At 39.8% G+C, this 15,821-nt stretch overlaps 1 protein-coding gene across 1 annotated transcript in view; it reads left to right on the top strand.

Annotated features, from left to right (window-relative positions):
* Nucleotides 1-9,815, top strand: part of TAFA1 (TAFA chemokine like family member 1) — a 463,888-nt gene extending 454,073 nt beyond the window's left edge. Inside the window, exons 3-4 of the mRNA XM_046644146.1 lie at nucleotides 3,150-3,274; nucleotides 8,890-9,815. Of these exons, the coding sequence (XP_046500102.1) occupies nucleotides 3,150-3,274; nucleotides 8,890-8,907 (143 nt within the window). The 3' untranslated portion in view covers nucleotides 8,908-9,815. The remainder of the gene's footprint in view (nucleotides 1-3,149; nucleotides 3,275-8,889) is intronic.
* The last annotated feature ends 6,006 nt before the right edge of the window (nucleotides 9,816-15,821 follow it).

Here is a 15,821-nt window from a genome sequence, read left to right as displayed (position 1 = left end):
ATTGGCTTCTGTCACATGAAGTTCCATCTCCCTTCCCAAGTTTGGAAAGTTCTCAGCTATTATTTCTTTGAACAGGCCTTCTGCCCCCTTCTCCTTCTCTTCTCCCTCTGGTATACCTATAATCCTTATGTTGCATCTCCTAATTGAGTTAGATAATTCTCGGAGAGTTTCTTCATTTCTTTTTAGTCTTAGTTCTCTCTCCTCTTCTGTCTGCATCATTTCTATATTCCTATCCTCCAAATTGCTAATTCTGTCCTCCATATTATCGACCCTACTGTTCAGTGAGTCCAGATTTTTCTTAATCTCCTCCATTGTATTCTTCATCTCCAGTATTTCTCATTGGTTCTTCTTTATAGTGTCAAGCTCTTTTGTGACGTAGCTCCTGAACTCATTGAGTTGTCTATCTGAATTCTCTTTTAACGCGTTGAGTTTTTTAATAACGGCCGTTTTGAAATCGTCGTCATTTAGGTTATAGATTTCATTGTCTTTGGGATTGTTTTCTGGGTGCTTATCACTTTGCTTCTGTTCTGGAGATTTAATATATTTTTTCATACTGCTTGATGGCGTGGATTTGTGCCCTGAGGCTGCTGTAGGAACCTGGAGTTCCCCCCTGGGCTACGTAGCCATTTCACCGGAGCTCCACTCTGCCCCACTCCACTCTCACAAGATCTCTGGGAGCCCCTTGCCTCATCTGGGACACGGCCAGAGTCCGTGGGCCTGGTGGTGGATTGTAAGCTGCTGCCTTGTGGGGAATTCTGCTCTAGGGAGCTTCCTGGTGTTCCAAATTCTGGGCGGGGCCTCCCTGCCAATGGCGAGCAGAGGCCCTCCCTGCTGGGGGGTGCGGGACCCTGGAGCATCCCCCCGGGCTGCAGAGCTGGGTGTTGGAGCTCCACCCAGTCCCCAAGTACGTCCACGGGAGGTCCAGGCACCCCCTGTACCCACCTGTGTGCCGGAGACTGTGGGCCCAGCAGCAGCTGGCAGTCTGGTGCAGTGCCAGGGAATCTGCCCACCGGGAGCTTCCCTTTGTTCTGGATTCTGGGAAGGGCCTCCCTGCTAATGGTGAGCAGAGACTTTCCCTGCTGGGGAGGTGCAGGGCCCCAGAGCCTCCCCCAGGGCAGCAGAGTCAGGTGCTGGACCTCCAACCATGTCCCCAAGCACATCCACGGGAAGTCCGGACGTACTTTTGTTGCCTTTCAACACTACATATGTTTTTCTTGCTGCCAAAATATGTGCTTCTTCTATTTGCTGGTAAAAACCCATGACTACAATTTTCCTCTATTCTGGATCCTGATGCAGAGTCCTGCTATTAAAAAAAAAACTCTCATAATCATTTTGTACCCTGGGGAGAATTTGTGTCTTCTGTTACTGTTCTTTGTTTTGCCAAAATATCACTTTGTCTTGCACATGGATAGAACTACGTACAGTCATGCACCGCATAACGATGTTTCAGTCATCAACGGACCACACTTATGGTGGTGGCTCCTTAAGATTAGTACCATATTACCTGGATACGTAGTAGGCTATGCCATCTAGGTTTGTATAAGTACACTCTATGATGTTTGCACAATGATGAAATCACCTAACAGTGCATTTGTCAGAACATAGCCCCGTCATTTAAGCAACGTGTGACCTTGCAAAATTCTACTTCCTATATTTGCTTGCCATATCCAATAGAGTTGCATTTTACGTGGTTTGGTCTGGTCCAATAGAGTTGCATTTTATGTGGTTTGGTCTGGTCCACTTACAAGGTATAAATCAAAAGTAGGCAAAATTACCATTGAAAAAGTCCTTAAATTGACCATATAATAGAGTAGGTATGATTTTGCATACATAATCCTGCATAGTAATTTTTACTCAAAGTGGAAAGAGGGAAAAACTGAAGAAAGAAAAGTGTAGAATGAGGAAAACCTGAGTGCAGATAGATGTCTAGATGTTTAAACCATTCTACTTTTAAGTTATGAATCTAATGCCTCTTGTGAACAGTGAATGGATAGAGAATTTTACTGTGTTCCTGCTTACCTGCAGTGTCTACTCCATTCCATTTTAATAGGAATCCTCTGTGAGGGTAACAGATGTCATCTGGCTTCTTTGTCATTGTGAGAATTAAACATCATGGTGGGGACTCATCTTTGGGATGTGAGGGGTTGAGAGATAAGTATCTAAAAACCTTGAGTTCCAGTCCAGGGTAAAAACAGCCAACCAGAAAGTTTTCCAAAAGAAATACTGGTAGACATTTCGAGGATTTTGAATGGAAAAGCCCAGGCGGATCTGTGAAAAACTAATGCCTTGAGGAGCTTCAGAAATGACTGATGCTCATACAGAAATAATTTTTCACTCGGGGCATTAAAGAGGGTGTGGAGTTTCTTGATTTGCATTGAATGAATCTAGTCACTAGTTTTATAAAATCTCATTTTCCAAAAAAGGCGTACTGTAAGTGCGTCCACTAAATTCGTTGCCAGCTTCCTGTTGTGGTCATCGCTGCTGTCACCCTAACAAGTAGGGCTGTTCTGTCAGAGGCTCAGCTTTTGAAAGTTCCACACACATCATATCAAACACATTAAAAGACAACCACAGCTCATATCAAACATCCTTTTGACTGAAAACAAATAGTTTCATTTATCATTACTCTTGGCTTTTATTTTGCAGGTTTTCTGTTCTACTTTTGGTCAATTCATTTTTTCTTCTGGTTGGCCTTTGAAATTCTCAAAGGTCCTAGGCTGGGGGATAAACCCTAATGCTGGGTGGATAAACTGGCCTCTGAAAAGTAAAGCTCAGTCATTGTCAAGGACATTTAGCACTTTTGTCCCCTTCATTGAAAAGAAATAGTACAAGATCCTTGATCTACACAAAGTAGCAACACACAAGTTTCCTCCAAAAAGTAAGTCTCCTCATTCCATATGTTTTCATCGTGCAAGGAGATTTTGGACGAAATGTGGCTTGATGAAACCAGACATCATAATTATATCTGCATTGTAAGATTTATAAACTAAAATCTTATTCTTCGTAATAGAGTGTTCCTAGGCAGTCATGGAAGGTTAGAGAGGACCTAGTGTGCTTCGAAGAACATTAACATCTGCAGAGGGACACAGCACCAGGGCCCAGGTTGCTTGGACAAATTACAAACACACTTGTTTCCTGTTTTTGTACAGCCTCCATAGTGATTGGGAAATGGTGGTGTGAGATGGAGCCCTGTCTAGAGGGAGAAGAATGTAAGACACTCCCTGATAATTCCGGATGGATGTGCGCAACAGGCAATAAAATTAAGACCACAAGAGTAAGTTTTATTTCATCTATTTCAAATGTCTCGTGCATGTTACAAACTACTATTTGCCTTTGTGTTGTACAAACAGCACCCAGAGAAGCTCTGAACAGGACAGAAGGAGGCCTTTCCCCTGACAGAAGCCATTCTTAACCATTCAGATCAGAGTCCATCTATCAACAAGAAGTTAGAGATTGAACTTGACTTTTCCATGCTGAGAAGTTTAGTGTTTCTGTTACTGACTCATAAGCAAAGCTAGGTTGCCAAAGGGAAGAGGAGCAGTGAGGTAATTATTCAGATAATTCATCCAACATCTATGGTACTCAGAATAGATAATAAAATAAGGGTGTTATCTAATTCGTCCAGGTAGTTTGCTGAAAAGGTCTGCATTTAAGTATAGCCATTTTCTAAAGTTTCTTTATAGGAATTCTTTGATTATCTCTTAGGGAAGTGAAAGGTTTTTGTGATGTGAATAATCCTTCCTTGATTTCTGTGGTTAAATCAGGAGTTGTCTTCAAAATATATAACCACGTTTTATGGTGAGGCTACCCAACCCATCAGAACTGGTGTCATGATGTTGGAGCAGGTGATAGAGGCCCAGCTCGGTCAGCCATTGACCTTATAGATACTGGACGATAGGAAGTCTGGGAGTCCTATGGGGGAGGGGAGGGAGGTTTGCTCAGGGCACTTAAGACACTGTTTATTCACTAGTACAAAAGGATGTCAATAGTTTAAAAACAGTGTGGTCATATGTGCCATGTGAATATCAGCCCTGTTATGTGTGTATGTATTTTAATGCATGGGGTATTTTTTAAAGCAAGCTCCACCAGTTACAAATCCCAATATGTTGAATTTGTGGTCTTCCAAAAGCATGACTCAAATTTAAAAGGGTATCCTCTGATTTCAACCCCTGTGTTACGAGTCTTAATTTGATCTTTCTTCTCAGCATTATCTTTTCAAAAAATAAAATTGGTTCTTGAAGGTTTGTGATGCAGAAAACATAAGACCCTACAAAACATTTTTTTATACATAAAATAAGGGAGACTCTTTGTGTGTCAAATATAGTTGCCTCTATTGACCACGTTAACCAGTAAATGGCCATACCTCCTCCTTGGCTTGCAGCCAGGAGGGATTCCCGGACCATCCTAGCTTGTCAACATGCATTTGCATGCACCTGAGAAGTTCAGCGTGGATCACCATATTTCACTTCAATGAACTGCCTACAGAAGAGAGTTTTCAAAAATGAGCCTCATTCATGCCACTTACCCCCAGAAACCATCTTAATTAGCTGGTGGAGTGTAGATTTCATGTTTCTCTTTTGGTTACGTTTTGCCTGCAAATGATTTTACCAAATAATCTGAAGATGCCCTCCTAAGTTAGTTTTAAGCTACTCTGCATTCTGGCTATTATGATTGGAATCCAATCACTGTTGTTTTAAACATGTTGCTGATATATTTTCTGCCAAATCTCCATCCCTATTCCAAAAGATAACTAATTACCCTTTATTAAAGGTTAGCCTTGCTCTCCTGTTGCCTCCGGACCTGAAACTCAGTAGAGAACAATAATGCAAGTGAAATTATTTCAGGATTTAAATATGTGTACCAACAAGGAGACTCTGGATGATAGAATATAAACAAACAAACAAAAAACACACAGAAATTGCTAAGGCTACTTTTTTGTGACCTATGTAACTCTTTTATTTGGCCTCTGTACAGTATGTTTTAAAACCATCAGGCATGTTGTAAACACATCCTAGACATTTTCTGGCACCACAGAAGTACGGTGCGGAATCTGATCACGGTAATAGAGGCTGGAGCACACTGTGTTTGCCACTGCCCTGGGTGGGCTGAATGCAACCCAGACAGTTGAGTGTACAAGAGAAATAAATTGCCCTTGTACTTGGTTTGAAAGCAGAGGATGTACCTGTTCTGATGTGTGCATCCATTTCAAGCAAGGAAATAAGAGACTGCTCTACCGCCATGTGAGCGGCGCATCAGTCATCTAAGAATTCTCAAGTCTGTCTTTAGAGAAGGAAAAAGAAGACACTAGAAAAAGCTATCCTTTTAAACCTTGAGATGGCTCAGACACCACTGCTGACTTACATTTTCTTCCCCCTTCCATAACAAGAAATTTACAATGAAATAAGCACTTTTAAATACAAAAGGCACCAATTAAGTCCAGATAATATACACAGGAGCTTTTCATTCTGTATAAATGGCGTGCCAATACAAGTCCTTAGATCATGTGCCCTGAAAGTAGATTTTATATTGGTTTTTCTAGTATGCCCTGTGTCTTTTTCCCCATCAGAGTACAAATATGCCTATACACCTCAAATATTGACTTTAGCAATTTAACTTTTAAAAGAGTTTAATTCACAAATGTACTTCAATTATGAATCATATGTTTTTACTATTCTGTTCTTATCTAAGAGGCAATTTTTAGGGCAAAAAATTCTTCAACTTCTTATCAAAGGAAAAGGAAAAGTATAGAAAATCATCTCTTTTGTTCTTATGTGTAAGATTTATTTGAGGAGGCTGCTCTCAGGAAAAAAAAAAAAGAAACTGAAGAAACATACCCAAATTGTTAATGGCAACTGAAAGTTTCCTCCTAGAGTTATTTTTTAAAGTAACTCCAACATAAAGATATTTGTAAGAAAGATTCCTGGGACATCATTCTTTTTCAAAACCTTCCGATGAGGTGGGTTACTTCGCAAATAATCATCCCCAAACAAAATTCTCAGTGGTCTTGAAACGTAGATAAGCAAAAGATGCTTCAAAATGTGATCTAATTTAATTTTTTATGATGTTCATTTTTAAGGAGGATGGAGAGTAGAAACTCACTCTTTCAGTTAAATAACCAAACACCCCAGAATGTGGACTAGCCAGGGTAGCAGGCTACAATTTAAAGGAAAACCTTGGGGAAATTGGATCTGGGTGACAATAAAACCCGCAGAAGGAAGGAGAAAAGATAGATAAAATTAGGGGTCGGCCCAGTGGCCTAGTAGTTAAGTTTGGCATGCTTTGCTTCGGTGGCCTAGGGTTTGTGGGCCTGGATCCTAGGCATGGACCTTCACCACTCGTCCAGCCATGCTGTGGCAGTAACCCACATACAAAAACTAAAGGAAGATTGGCACAGATGTTAGCTCAGGGCCAATCTTTCTCACCACACACACACAGAAAAAAGAAAGATTGGTAGAATTAGGCAAAGGCTTTACTTTCAGGAGATTTGGAAGAATAAATCTTAGGCAAAGAAGAAGCTTCCTGAATGAATTCTACCCTATGGAGAGGAAGTAGTCACTCTTGAAAGGTTTTCCAAAACCTAGCCTGGAGTACCTGGAGGATGACAGACACCCTTCTGGGGAGAAGCTTGGCACATCTGGGTGACGTTTTATGGCTAAATTTTAACCCTGTCCATGCTTGACCATTGCTTCAATTGTTTTATTAAATTGCCTTGTTGGTAGTTTGTAGCAAGACTAATCAATCTAAATATTGATTAGAGATTTTTTCCTATGGTTTTAGATACGCATTAGTTTATTTCTTTTCTTTAAATTTATATATCAAAAGCACAAGTTTGAAAGTTAGAGAGGCTATATCTCATGCTTTCAGGAACAAATCTGTACCCTGTGTTTTCAGGAACAATGGCTTAATTTAGAAAGACAGACCTCCCCAAAGAGGAAATAACCTGTTTGACAATGCTGTAATAATTCACATGTGAAAAGCAAACATTGGTTTGTTTGGGGGAGGGAAGAGGAAGGGAATGAAATGAAGAGAAAATAAAAGTCACATGGAAAGAAAAATTAGCAGATTAAAATAGCAGAACATAACGGGGATAATACCTGGGGAAGTATCAAGCACCTTTGGATCTCCTGGAACCCCATATGTTCATGTCTTTCAGACTAGTGAGAAAATCAACAGTTAGTGCCCAACGTAGAGACGTTTCACTCCTAAACAGGCAAGTTAGCAGACCTCAGATTGTACACCTAACCACAATACCCATCTGATCAAATCAGTGTTTTATGTGACTGGCCCAACAAAAATCCATCAGAATTATTTGTCCACACCCTCCTTGTCCTCGTCGCCCTAATGGCGACTCTTGACTTTGCATGTCTCCACCCACTCTAATCACTGCTGATGTTTTTATATTTCCGAAGGGTAAAGTACCAGCAGCTTCACTCGAAATTATGCAGGTCTAAAGTGTTTTGAGAACCTTGACAATCCTGATCTCCACTCCATTTTGCATGAAATGCCTTTAAAAGAGAGAGAGAGAAAGAGATTTGGAGATTGCCGGAAGGAAGAATAAACCGACTTATGTTATCACAGTTTTCCCTGGGTCCAAGTGAAATTATTCATTTCTTTAGCTAATAAATATATTTAAGTCTCTACTATCTAAAGTTAGTGTATTAAGGTCTCAGACATGTGCTGGTGGACATGACAGAGCACCTGGTCTTCCATGGAGGGTAGCACCTAAGGTTAGGTAGTGGGAGTCGGGGTGGCAGGTAGAGTCACTAGAGATAAAAGAAAGGCAATTCCAGGTCAGTTTTATAAATGTCTCTCTCTCCTTCCTTTTGCTGAAAAAGAAGACAGTGAAAAAAGAAGGTGCTAAATACCACTGAAATATAGGAAATCAAGGTTTGGAGGGATCTATTATTTATATGGAGAGAATAAAAAAATGAAAATGTGAAGATTTCTCATACATTCTGCCCCAGGCCCAGGCAACTTTTGAATGCAAACTTTTATTACTGTTCCTACCTAACCCTGAAAGTTTTAAATGGACTCCACTTCTGGACTCAGAACACTCAATTTCTAAGACCGTAAAGAATTGAGATGATGAAGAAAAATCCCTTATGTCCTGGAATTCTAAAGTAGAACCTTCAACTCAGAATCGTCATTTATGCTCTAAACCAGTGATTCTCTGTGCACACATCCTTTTGAATATTAGAGTCTTTGGGACCATATTCAAATGGCTTAAATGGCATCAATAGTTATAGAAGGATGTTCTTGATTGCCCTTGAACACTATGTAATTGTTTGAGTGGAACACTTCCTCATCTTGCAAAGGTCCTCTTGTTCCTAAACAAACTGGTCTAACCTTGGCAATGACTTCACTTTATGACACCCATTTACATCTTACAACAGGCCAACTTGACAAGGCCATGGAATAACTTACTCGGTTCAAATTCTCATCAGACAGACACAGGACTGACTACAGAATTTGCAGGGCCCAGTGCCAAATGAAAATATGGGGTCTTGTGTTCAAAAATTACCAATAATTTCAATGGCCAGAGCAGGTTATTAAACGAAATGCAGGGCCCTTTTCACCGCAGCGCTCTGTGCAACTGCGTAGGTCACGTGCCTGTAAAGCCAGTTCTGGTTAGATCTTGCTCCAAGAGTCTATCTCCTAGTTGTGGCAAAATTAATTTAATGAATTGATAAAAATATGGTGGTCTGTCAATGTGCTTTGATCACCACTTGAGAACCAGCTCTCTAGACTTTAACATTTTTGACTTCAGATCACTTGAAAGAAGCAGCAGCCTAAAAATTCAAGCTGTCCTCATTTTCTGCCTAATCACTTTTCTTTGTGCCTTCATTTTGTACTTTTCTTCCTGAAATTTCTTTCTTTCTTTGGTTTCAGATTCACCCAAGAACCTAACGGAAGCATTTGTTGTAGTAGTAAAGGAAAACCAACTCTGCAGAAAATACATTTTAAGAATTTAAAACATCTAACACATTACAAGCCAAATGGATTTCTTATTTGCACTTTGACTGGTTACCAGATAATCATAGTACTTTTACTGCGTGTCACGAAGTATCCTACAGTGAGAAGACTCAGAGTTTTCGGCAACACCATGGAAAGTGGATTTTAAAAAAGGGTTTTCTCAGTGAAAATTTTGGGGATTACGAAGACAAATCAACTATCTTCTAATTTGGATCTATAGTTACTTTGTACCATTTGAAATATATGTATATATATATATAATATTTTGAAATATTATATATTCTCTTCAAGAAATGAACAATACCACAGTTTGAGGCGGCTGGTGTACCTCTTTGAGTTTTGGGTGTTTTGTTTTGTTGTCGTTTCTTTTTCTATCGGCAAGGAAGACGTGCCCTTTTGAGAGTTCGACATGGCAGTCACACTGGAAGGCCAGCTACAGGTGGACTCCTGGAATCTGAGGCATCCTAACAATATTGAATCAAGAGCTTCCTTCTGTTTCTACCAGAGGGCTCCAGGAAGCACATCGTCCTGTTTATTGCTTTCTACCCTGTGCAATATTAGCATGCAAGCTTGGCTTACATAACCATACTTTATATTCAATTGATATATAATAACCGTTCTAACCTCTTCCAGGAAAATATTTTTAGAACCACTAGTTTTTCCACAGATAAGAAAACGAAGATTCTTGAGGGAGCTGCTCCACCATGCTATTAAGACTCTGGCAGAGTTATAGTAGAATATGGATCCCTGTATTAATAAGTTCTGTAAATACAATGTCTTAAGGCTTTGTATAGCTGTCCTAGACTACAGAAATGTCCTCTGAGTAAATCCAAAGTCTGGCATCATTAAGTACATAGTGCTGTAGCAAGTCTTATCATGGCACCCTTTCTATGTTTGATTTGCTTTTTCTAAGAGTATTTAGATCTCTTCTGGAGAGATAGGAAGACCATTAAAGCAATTAGGTTTCAGAATGATCTATGTGACCAAATGTTGGACAGCCCTATTAAAGTGGTAAATAAGTTCTTTCTAAACCTACTTGTCCTCTTTATTTGTCATTTATTTTTCCTGAATCAGCTTTAGCCAAATTCAGAGAACAACCTTCTTAAAGAGTCGTAGTCAGGCAGAATTTTTTCCACAAGGTCTTTGCTGCCATCACAGCCAGTATTCCCAAGCCTAATATTTTCAAAACCAGAAATTCATTACTATAACTGCAGTGTCCACAGTCACAGTGAGATGAAATGTCAAATCCCGTTATTGGGCTTCTGTAGTGGTCACATATGGGGCTCACCTCCCAAAAAAGAAATTTTTGTTCACATTCTTTTTTTGAGAATTATTCAGCTGATGCTGATAAGAAGGAAATATCTACTTAAGTTCTGGTTTACCTGGTATATCATAATAGTACGACACATTCCTGTCACTTACCCTACCGTACTGTAAGTGTATCTGTTTTTTCTCCAAAACCATTTCTCTGGAGTACATGTTGTTAGGGCCTGTTATCAGGTCAGCAGCACAGTGGGTCCTTTAGTATGAATTCTTTAAGTTAAATTAAACCTTAGGTAAAATCCAGAGGCTCTTTCATCTCTACCAATATAGCTTGAAGTTTGATTGCCTATCTCAACATTGTAACCAGATAGATTGATTCTGCATCTTGAATGCCTATAAAAGCATCTAGAAATGGAAATGGAATCCTCATTGCAAAATCTAGGCTTCCCAAATACTTTCACAAATATTTGCCAGAAAGTAGCATAAAATTCATACCAGAAAATCAAAATTTCTTGAATTTATGGTCCATATCCATGTACCAAGTAATATATTAGAAAATGACTTTCATCCATAAACTTTGGAGTAAAAGCTGAAATCATAAACCCAAAGAATTATCTAGAACAGAACATCTCAAAATGTGGAGGAAAAAACTTCCATAATCAAATGTACTTGGGAAAAAGTTGCAAACAAAATAAAATAGAAATATTTACTGAGGGAATTTTCAGAGGCTTCAATACACCAAAAGACACTATGTCTTCAACAAAGACTAGAACAGGGGAAGCCAAGTAAAACGCTTCCAGAATCCAGGCATATTGAGTGGTTCCTTGACTAGCGGAGAGCATGTTCCCCGCCTAATGGGAAGCTACAAGAAATGATTTCTATGTGAGGATATATTCATTACATTTTCATATTTTCAATTTTTCAGTAGTACCAGAAATTTGGATTTTTACATAAAATCTCCTAACATTCTTAAATAAGATTGACTAAAATGTGATTGTTTCCATTGAAAAAAAACCTCTGTAAGCATCAATGTTGCCCAAAATTTCCTAGCCCTCTGGCCTTGTCTATAAGATTAGTGTTTTCTGGAACGCTCTTTTAAAAGTGTTGATCCTGAATGAAAATCCAATGAGAAGAAAAAAGGACATTCTCTTTTCTGTGGCCTCATGCGTACAGACCCTTCTTATAATTCACAATATATGGAGCTTACAGCTTTTCCTATTCTGTAATCAGAGCCTGTAAGTTGATGGAGGAGCTGATATAGAGGTCCAAGTCTGCGAGTTTATTTCCTGTTGGTTGCTTAATGCAATAGCCTCCCTTGGAAAGATCTGGAAGAAGAGAGAAGGGGAAAAAAGACCACATCAGAATCTGGCAACCATCCAGTGAAACAGTGCAAATATTTGTAAATGTCGTCAAATTCAGTTTGGATTTATCCAAGTCCCTCACACAAATGTGTGAACCATCAACTTGTGTTTAAATTTAACTTGCACCAGTTTGGGGAATTCAGTAGCTACCATCTGCCTATTGAATCTGAACAGTTATGGTTTAAAAACTTATATCACATATTTCTGGTAATATAGAGCTCAGTGGGGTATGACTAATATTGATTTTGAGCTTGTGCATCAAGTATGATGAAAATGTTAAAATATAGTTAGAGCAAATACAAAGGGTTCATCCGAGCCCTTCTTTTGATAAAAAGGGAAATATGGCTTATTTCATAAGACAAAGATTTTTGAGTAAAGCAAAGCTTATTTGTTGATTTTTTGTGTGTAATTAAATTTATCTATTAATGGACTTGGCAAACGTTGAGAAGTTTTACTACTTGGCTTTTTTCCATTATAGCATGATGAAGCAGGTTTTCACCCACACACAATTCAAAGTCTTTTTCTGATCAAATCCAGTGTAACTTTCACAAAGCAATATAGTGATTTTATAGTGCTGTATATTATGCCACCTTGCCATTGTCACTGCTATCATAATTTATGGGGGATATAAAAATTGTTTATATGAGGAGATCCACACATTCCTGACCAGCATGAGATATGCACTCCTTCCTAGAAGGTTAAATATCATGGCATAATACGAGTTTCTCTTTTAATTAAGCTTGACAGTCCCATTTCAAGTCTATTAGGGTTTGCTTGACAAAGAAGTGTGTCTCTTTTTATCTCTTTTTGTGAGCTACCTTCTGAATAAAAGATTTAGTGTCTAACAGATTCTAGGGCTCAAGCCACCTCCATCTAGATTATAAATATAAGAAAATTAGATGAAAAGTGTACTAAAGGGGGCTGGTCCCATGGCCTAGTGGTTAAGTTCAACAGCCCAGGTTTGGTTCCTGGGCGAGGACCTACACCACTTGTCAGCAGCCATGCTGTGGCAGCAACCCACATATGAAATAGAGGAAGACTGGCAACAGATGTTAGCTCAGGGCAAATCTTCCTCAGCAAAAAAAAGTATACTAAAGAAGATGAGGACTCAGGACTAGTGACAGCAGTGATAAAATCTGATTTCCTAGCACCCATGGGCACAGTACAAAAAGGACAAAATAGAATCATGTTCACATTTCAAAGTAAATTAAATAGGAAGTCATTAATTGTACACCCACCCTCCCTCAAAAAATCCCCTGCTGTTGAAGATTTTAAAATTTTGTGTTGAATAGGCCATAATTTTTATTTCCCTGTAAAAGATCCCTGGAGCATATCAGTGCATGTTGCAGTGTGCTCACATCATTGGTCCACAAGAGGCTCTCATTTTATTTATTTAGGTAGTTTGTTTCATTTTCAAAAAATGTTAAGCCCTCATTTATTTATTTTGGTAGCTAGTTACATTATTAAAATAATACTAACTGATCACCAAACATGAAAGCCAGGACCCGAACCATAACTGATGATATTTACAGCCGAGGCAATGTTTATCCAGCTTATCTCACCTGCTTAGACAGGCTGAAACCCAAAAGTAGACTCCATGAGGAAAACCTGAGGCCAGACATTCCTTAAGACAGTGGTTCTCAACCACTAGGCCGTGACACCTGGCTATGTGGCTGTATGTCATGGAGCAGATTGGAAGCGATTCCTTACTATTCATCAAGTCTGCAAATACATTTTTAGAGGAATTATAGTTGGCTCAAGGGTAGTTCTCAAACAGGGCCAGAAAGGCATATATGCCTACAGGAGCTGGCCAGGTAACACAAGTTAGTTTTACTCAGGGTCACCTGTTGCTGCCTAAACACACAGTGATCAGGGGAGACACCTGGCATACTGCAGGGTTCTGGCAGCCAGCATTTGGTCCCAGCCTATTGCTGCCATGCAGCATTAGACAGCCAGTCTGGACCAATTTACAATTTGGGGGGGATGGGGAGTCGGGGTGGGGGGGATCCAGAAACTCAGATGTTTATATGAAATCGCCAAATTTTATATATTTATACCCCATTGAACTTTTGTTAAAAGATATGGCTAAAGACTCTATTCTGTCTATGAGACAGCAGTTTGCAAATCTGGCCTAAAATTACCTTATTCTCATGGATTTGCATTCTCACGCACTTCCTCTGGTGGTAGAAAAAGTGATGGAGATAGAGCTAGTTTGTAGTCCATTGCTTATAATCTGTAGCCTGTCTTACTTTTGCCACTGAGGATTCTATGGGTACAGAATAGACATCAGTTGTTCTCGACTAGGAGCACACCAAGTTCACAAAAAACAGCCACTGTACTAGAATGCGGAAAATGGATTAAACTTTCATAGATTCCAACCTTGTGGTCACCAGGCTAACGCGGCAGCAAAGTTTAGAGACAGAAGGAGGCAGTGTAAGTTCAGCAGATCCCACCAGCTGGTGCTAAAAGACTTGTGAAGCTTGTACATTTAATTAAAAGAATGCTAGACACTGGCCGCCCAATCGAAACAGCCCTCTCTCTCTGCTTCCGTGTTCCACACACACCCTCCCATGTGCATGAATTCTCGACTGTCCCCTGTTCTGGATGCTCCTCAAGATGGCCAGGTTGCAAAGCTCTCGAGGTTTCTCACCCTCTTAGCTCTGCCATTCACCTCACCACTGCCACATGTCCTCTTCTCCCTTTTTCATTTCAGGCCTAAAAGCACTGTATACGTTGAAAAGGACCCTAGAATTATAAGCCAAAGAAGCCTCCCAGAGAGTCAAGTGCTTTCCCTTCACTTACCACCTAGCAAAGCTTATAATCTGTCTCTCTGAGTTTCCATGTCTATAAAATGGAGATCACTGTACAACGTTTAAGGGTTATGGGAAAACTAGGGAAATAGAGAAAATGGAAATGTTTTATAAATGTAAAGCAGTAAGCAAGCTGTTATTATTATTATTATTATCATCATCATAGATTACTCCTACTGCATGTCACCTAGAAGCTCCCTATGTCAGTGCTAGCACTACTCAAGGCAAACAAAACAATAAACTTGGAAAAAACAGCCAAAATATTATTTCACACTCTCTTTCTAGAAAGCTCAAAAACTAGACTCTTGCTCCACTGTGTAGAAGTCCCCATTTGCTGTTACCACTGCTAATGTTTTGAAGCCATTGGAAAATGCCAATATAACCCACACTTGAGCAATGCCATTGACACAAGCTGGTAATTACATGTTGGAGAAAGCACTCTGCTGGTGTCCAGAATGTTTATCCAGAACCTGAATTGCTAATGGCCTGAGCCATCTGGCATGTAAGACAATTTTCAGCAGCTATGCATCAACAGGCCACTCTTTCCCCACACCGAGCCCTGTTGTCATTCAGGCTAAGTATCCAAGCAAATTCACACCTTGTTACTGCAGAGATAAGACCATTCGCACCCACTCTTACTCCCACACCACTGGTAAAGACGGCTTTCATTCATTCATTCACTCATTCATTCAATAACCAAATATCTGTGGTGTGTTTACTGTGTTTCAGATACAGTACTAGATACTGAGGATGATTTCAGACCTCACATTATTCTAGGGGAAACAGACAAAAACAAAAGTGAACAAATAATCATAAATCATGATAAAAGAAAAAAGGAGCCAAGAACATAAATAACGGGAGAGAAACATGAGCTTTAGGTAGGATAGCCAGAGAACAACTCTTGGCAGAGGGGGCATTGAGTTTGAGACCTGGAGGATAGCAGGAAACAGCCACACAGAGAACCGAGGGGGAGTGGGAGTGAGGAGGTGGGGGTGTTGCAGGTAGACAGATTTGTACGTGCCAAGGCCCTAGCCAAGGAAGACTTCAAAGTGTTTGCAAAATGGAGAGAAAGTCTCTTTCAGTTTGCTGTCAAAGCAGAGTAATTAGAGCAAAGGGGCATGAGACTGGGAAAGTAACCTTGGAGTCAGATGATGGGGCCACATAGAGCATGATAAAGAGTTTGGGTTTTATCAGAATTGTAACAGGAAGCATGAAAAAAGTTTGTTAAGCAAAGAGTGACACAATCTTATTTATCCTTATATCAGAGACTATTGGTGTCCATCCATACCCTCTCCTTGGTCCCATACACATGCAGGGCACACCAGATATACCAGAGAATTAAGAGAGCAACCGTCAACGTTGGTAGATGGGACTTGATGTATCAATTCCCCATTGGTAGATGGGACTTGATGTA

This window comes from Equus quagga, chromosome 1, assembly GCF_021613505.1.
Source record: "Equus quagga isolate Etosha38 chromosome 1, UCLA_HA_Equagga_1.0, whole genome shotgun sequence".
NCBI lineage: Eukaryota > Metazoa > Chordata > Mammalia > Perissodactyla > Equidae > Equus > Equus quagga.
Note: the sequence above shows the minus strand (reverse complement) of the source record. Positions and strands in the feature narration are given on the sequence as shown.